At 42.0% G+C, this 6,455-nt stretch overlaps 1 protein-coding gene across 3 annotated transcripts in view; it reads right to left on the bottom strand.

The window, feature by feature from the left end:
- The window catches only part of METTL9 (methyltransferase 9, His-X-His N1(pi)-histidine), a 34,566-nt gene extending 28,438 nt beyond the window's left edge, over positions 1-6,128 (bottom strand). For all 3 annotated transcript variants that reach the window (XM_072418940.1, XM_072418941.1, XM_072418939.1), the window contains exons 1-2: positions 5,823-6,128; positions 914-1,104 (exon numbers count right to left, since the gene is read on the bottom strand). In XM_072418940.1, the coding sequence (XP_072275041.1) occupies positions 914-1,104; positions 5,823-5,978 (347 nt within the window). In that variant the 5' untranslated portion in view covers positions 5,979-6,128. The remainder of the gene's footprint in view (positions 1-913; positions 1,105-5,822) is intronic.
- Positions 6,129-6,455: the final 327 nt, after the last annotated feature.

Here is a 6,455-nt window from a genome sequence, read left to right as displayed (position 1 = left end):
CTTTAGGCAAATGGAAATTAGAATCATGTACACCTCACATTCAGTGTACATGAGAAATGCAGAAAATAGGGCTGGGTGTTGGGATTTCTCCAACAGATGTACATAATAAGCGGCCAATTAATGGTAAGAGAGGAGCAACTGAAACTAGGAAGAAGAGGACTGTGGTGGATGGTGCAACGGCCACTGAGGGAAAACAGTGAGTGGTTAAGGGGAACTAAACTAAAAATGGAAAATCACACTTACCTGTAATCCCGCAGGTCCCTCGATGATGCTAGACAATTCAGAGTTGCAATTAAAAATAAATAACATTCTTACTTTATTTAGAAAGGTTGTCTACCCCTCTATGTAAAGTAAAAATGTTGAGTTTAGGTACGCTTTAAGGGGAAAAAAAACTGGATATTCATATACCTTATAGCTTTTTGTGTATAAATGCAGCCATAAAACATAATTTCTGCTGTGGCTCATCCCCCATGACATGCCGCTGCCGTGGCCCATCATCACCTTTTTAAAGTTCAATGCATAATGGGACCGTCTGCATCACACATAGCGTATACAGTGTTATTTTGCAGACCAAATTATTAGCATCTTTTTACAATATGACTGAAGACAGTAGTGATCAATATATGAACTGTTACCTAATTTTTTTGTATCTTTCTCCTGTCTTTCTAGTGTTTCATGTTTAAGTTCATTCAGGAGAAAAAAGCATGATAGGTTACTTTTCACCTTCTGTTTCGGTGGAAACTGAAATTGTGTATTTACTTTTTGTTTGGTCAAGGGGCAATAAAAACTTGACATGGTTCTGAATGTTTCCCTATTAAACCAGGGAAGGCAGTTTTGGCTGTAGATACATTACATTTTATTTCATACATTTACCGTTTTATTTTTGGGTGTACTATTAGAAGACATAACTTACCCATTGATGGAGGTTCTGGACATGAACATGCTGAAGACAGAAGACATAAAGGAGTGATACAACTGGATAGAAAGCCAGCCGGATTTCTCAATACTCCGGTCAAGGAATGTCTGGGTCCCCTCGTCTAGGTAGCTTTGAACAAACATTGGCCTTAGAGCTTCGCTTAACTTTTGAGTGTCGCACACATACCACTGAAAGGCAAAATAAAACAAAACATTATAAAGCATATGATAATAAAAAAAAAATTAGGACCCCCATCACTGCCATTAAAACACATTGACCTGGGGTATTCTCTACAAGGTAATGATTCAGGGAATATGTTAGATTCACTGTTTTATAAATTGAACCCAAAATTTAACAAGACAGAAATTGTGCTGCAGCCCTCAAATATCAGCCATATATTACTTCTAGCAATAGCAACGGGGACTGCTGCCAAATTCTAAAAACAAGAAGTTTGAGCCTAACCTCACAATGCACAGTGCTGGAAGATTGGCACTGCTTTCATTCAATTGTCCATCTCCAAGCTCAGGGGTCTCCAGACTTTCTAAGCATAGAGTAAGTTCACTGTGCTTTAGTCTTTAGGAGGACCAGTGAAAAATGACCTCCCTTCAGTGGGAGAAGACAATATGGCAGGGGTTTTAATAATAACCTAGAGTTTGTGTTTAGTGAGGAAGGGGCTTGAAAGCATCTGTATGACCGACACAGGCAAGTATAGAAGCCACATATTATTATTATTATTATAGTACAGTATTTATATAGCGCCAACATATAACGCAGCGCTGTACATTAAATAGGGATGTCCCAGTGCTGCTATTGTGGACAATGTGAATGTTAAAATGTGATTTAGTGCAGAAAATGGCTGCCCAGACTCTCTGGAATGGTCTTCCTCGTCCTATTCAGCATGCTATTACTTTCTGCTAATTTAAAAGAGCCCTCAAAAACCCAACGCTTCAACCTCACCTACCTGTCTTCTGTGTTTTAAAACCCTCACTACTTCCCAGGACTACATATCTCCCTCCTATTGTGTGTTAATTCCCCCACCTCTTAGATTGTAAGCTCTTCGGGGCAGGGCCCTCCCCTCCTCCTGTGTCACTGTCTGTATCTGTTTGTCATTTGCAACCCCTATTCAATCTTCAGCTCTGTGTATTATTATTAAACTGTGTAGATTAATAATAATAATACAGTACTTTTATTTTACTAATACTAGTGCCTAAACCTCCTGCACAATATGGTGTGTTGGGACATATCTATATATTGTAAGAGAATCACAGGGCTGCAATTGTACGAGGTTTTCATTCCCTAGAGATTAGATATGTGCGGACACTCCTCTTTTCATATTTGTGGAAGATGGGCTACAGAACCAGGGGAGAGACGCTGTGCGGTGGAAATATTGGAAGTACAACAATTTTCTTTTGTAGAGCCAGGCAGGAGGTCAATTTCTGTGTTAGGGAGGAACGTGAACTGTGTATTGCAGAATCCCCGATACATGTTGATGCTTTCTGTTTTCATGTTTGATATTTTAAATGCTGGGTGATGCCAGCAGGAAGCGTGCCACAGGGATCTCACTGACTGTACAACAACCTCAACTTCTAACCCAAGGACACCATCTTACAAAAAGGACATTGTGGGATTGGGGAGAGTGCAGAGAAGGGGAACTAAACTAATAAAAGGAATGGAGGAGCTCAGCTATGAGGAGAGATTAGCTGAACTGAATCTATTCTCCCTTCAGAAGAGACGTATAAGGGGGGATATGATCACCCTGTATAAATATATAAACGGTCCATATAGAGAACTCTCTTCCAATTATTCACTTTGAGATCATTACAAAGAAAAAGAGGGCGCTCTTTGCGTCTGGTGGAAAAGAGGTTTAATCTCCGGATAAGGAAGGGATTCTTCACTGTAAGGTCTGTGAAAATGTGGAATCGGCTCCCTCAGGAAGTAGTTTCAGCAACTACTATAGATTGCTTTAAGAAAAAGCTGGATGATTTCTAGACGCACAGAATATAACTGGGGATTAGGGATTTAAAGTAAAGATAACAGAGACTGCTGATCCAGGGAACATCCGATTGCTTCATGGGAACCCATTGGAGCAAAGCAGGTTTTTTTTGCCTTCCTCTGGACCAACTATGTGTTATAGGGTTTTATATCTGGGATATGTTTATTTCCCTAGTGGTTGAACTTGATGGACTCTTGTCTTTTTTCAACCTGACCTACGATGTAACTATGTAAGAGACAACAATGCGCAAAGCTTCTAATATTCTCATATGTATGGATACATATACAGTACTTTATAAATGTGTACGATGTTCCTTTTTTACAAATCTCAAAGCACAAAAGGAGGTTTAAGAGGAACAAATAATGTTCAGCCATTGATGTATTTAATTATATGAAGATGATGTCTGGAGGAGGGGGGAGGGAGGAGAAGACAGGGATTAGGCCGTGTGTATGCCCCTTGTGTCATAATGGTAAGAAGAGCATGCCAGTGATGAATAAGACACTCCGGCCAGACAATGAGCAGCGTGAAATGCTTTCACCAAGCAATATCCCGGTGAACAATGACACTGGGACATTGGGTGATGGGCTATGATGTCTATACAACCTGCATTGTTACAGCACACATCAATCATATCTTCCATGATGTACCAAATTCCTCTGCACAGAGACGCAAAATGTTTATTTCATATATTGGTAACAGTTCAATCTGTAGTTTTTGGCGGCTTTAATTCAATTTAAGCTCCTGAACTGGAATTCTGAATATAATAAAATGAGAATATTTTTGCTTTCTTTGTCATTCACACATGTCCCTATGTATAAAGAATTCAAATAGCAAAGAAATATAGACAATACAGTAAAATTTTGCAAAAGAATACATAATGCCGCTCCTCCTCCACTGCATCTCTCTGTAGTTCTCTTCATTGGCTTCCATTTCACCTTAGAATCAAATTCATCTCCTGTGCTTTGCCTTCAAATCCCTCCACAGTTGTTGTCCCACTTACATTTCTGACCTGGTAAAAAAAATACTCCCCCTGCCGCTCTCTTCGCTCCTCCAATGACCTACTAATGACTTCCTCACTCATAACCTCATCACACGCACGGTTACAAGACTTCTCTAGAGCTGCCCCAACTCTCTGGAATGGTCTCCTCGTCCTTTTTGGCTTGCTCCTACTTTCTGCTCATTTAGGAGAGCCCTCAATGTACAAAAACAGACACACAGGTACAGGTTTCATAAGAAAGAAGTCATAAGTCACATGATAAAAGGAACCTTTCCATTAACAACTAAGGCTGCAAAAAAAATGGTTTATCTATTCCTTAAACTATATAAAAAAAAAAAAAACTTTTGACTATAGATAGAAATTGTGCAACCAATATTACAAAACTTTGGATAAAGCATTCACCTGCCCCAGGAAAATAAAAAAAGTGATATACAAGCCAAATATATAAACAAACACAACGTAAAATCCAGGCCACTGAGGCTACGTACACACTTCAGATGATTCTCGGCCAATAATCGCCTTAGGGCTGATACCATACAAGAATCTGGCGTCTTTACAACCCTCATCATCCGGACAACTGTCCTGGTGGATCCACGGACGAGGATCAATTGTAATGAAAGTGAAGAGGAGAGAGCACAGCCGGGCGCCGCTCTGTCATTCTCCCCTCTCACTGCCTATGCTGTGTAGCCCTTGGCACCCACTGGAGTCTCTAAATAGATCAGCTGGCCACTTTTCATTACCATCACCTTCAATTGATTTTCATTTTCTCAATTACCATCCGGGGAAAACCTCAAGACGGTGAAAATGTTACACCACTGGATACACCCTCCTTACAGTTCCAACCCTTGCATTTCAACCCTACCAATACACTCCCCAACCTCCCCTGAGGAAGCCTTTTGGTGAAAAACGTTGGGAAAATGGAGCAATTATTAATTATATCTCTATTGGTATAATAAGATAAGAGAGTATGAGATAAGATTGTATGCACGTTCTTTGCACGGTTTTCACATTTAGTTGAGCTCTGTATAGATTTGAAACATTCAATATATTTAAACACTACTGTTGCCTCACGGAGCCGTTCTTTGTGTTTCTTCTCTCATACATTAGTTTAATACTTGACTTGGCAACTCATTATTTGAAATGATGTTTTTTGGGCCCCTACTCTATTAATATAACTAGCCATTACAATTTCGCCTTTGGTCACTCAGATCCCTAGGATCATTTCAGACCCGCGGTATACCGCAGAGCTCTGCCGCGGGCACAACTGCAGTCCCATCTGCTGTTATTCAAGTAAAAGGTAAAGGATGGAAACAATTTTTTGGCATGTAGCTGAAGATTGTGGTGTGGTTCCTAAAGTCGCTTTTGGCCATATGGTTGTGGTTTGAAGATTTGCAGTTTGGATGCATGAAATCTGGTTGCCTGTGGTGCAGTCTGCCATGCAACCATTATTGGCCAACCATGCAAGAGGCCTCTCAGCCAGTGGATAACCAATAGACGAGGGGCCCTCCTCTCGCCCAGTGGATGAGGGGCCCTTCCTCTTGCCCAGTGGATGACCAATAGACGAGGGGACTTTCCTCTCGCCCAGTGGATGACCAATAGACGAGGGGCCCTTCCTCCCGCCCAGTGGATGAGAGGCCCTTCCTCTTGCCCAGTGGATGACCAATAAACGAGGGGTGCTTCCTACGCCCAGTGGATGACCAATAGACGAGGGGCCCTTCCTCTCGCCCGAGGGGCCCTTCCTCTCGCCCATTTTCCATGTAAACACACATACATGTACCCAGCAATAGTCATGTGTTTCCTAGCAACCAAGGGCTGTGCTTTACAATAAGTTGGCTGCCCAGCACCTTGTGTATACATGGCAGGAATTACTAGAATGTGTTGTGCAGCCTGGGCACACCATGACTGCCTGGACCCACCTGCTGGCTTCCTTCCCAATATGGGGGGGCCTGGCTCAGCATGTTCATATACAGGGATCTGCTCAGGTGACTCCGCAGGTACCGGCTGCTCCACATCTTCTTCACCACGGCCAGGCAGACCACATAGGTGAGCACCCAACACACGAACACTTTCATCTGAGCAGCGGCCACTCCAACCCGGCGCCCGGCCCGTCCATGGTACACCTCAGCCTTAGGAAGACAGACAAGGGGGGAGGAGAGCAAAGGTGGCAAGAATGAAGAGTGAGGGCGATAAGAGAAAAGGCGGAACGATAAATCCACAGCAGTGTTTCCACACGGAACAATTTCCAAGTTATACACGTCATCGCCAAAGAGGGCGCTGAATGATGGAGAGGATTTCCGGGATCCGATCTAGGCCAGGGTTTGTTCTACTCGCTGGTTGTCATGCAATGCTGGGTGTTGTAGTGCTACAGAAGACACGTGAAGAATGAATGATGCAGAGGAAGTTACAGAGGAAATAATCTTTATAATTAGATTATAATAAGGAAAATGTATTTAGTATATATTATAATATTATATATTGTACCCTGCCAGTCCTTATACACATTCAACATCAGTGAATGCAGAAAACCTATGATGTCCTGATTTAAAAGA

The sequence above is a fragment of the Pyxicephalus adspersus genome, chromosome 7 (genome assembly GCF_032062135.1).
Source record: "Pyxicephalus adspersus chromosome 7, UCB_Pads_2.0, whole genome shotgun sequence".
In the NCBI taxonomy this organism is placed as follows: Eukaryota; Metazoa; Chordata; class Amphibia; order Anura; family Pyxicephalidae; genus Pyxicephalus; species Pyxicephalus adspersus.
This window is presented reverse-complemented; position numbering and strand designations above follow the sequence as displayed.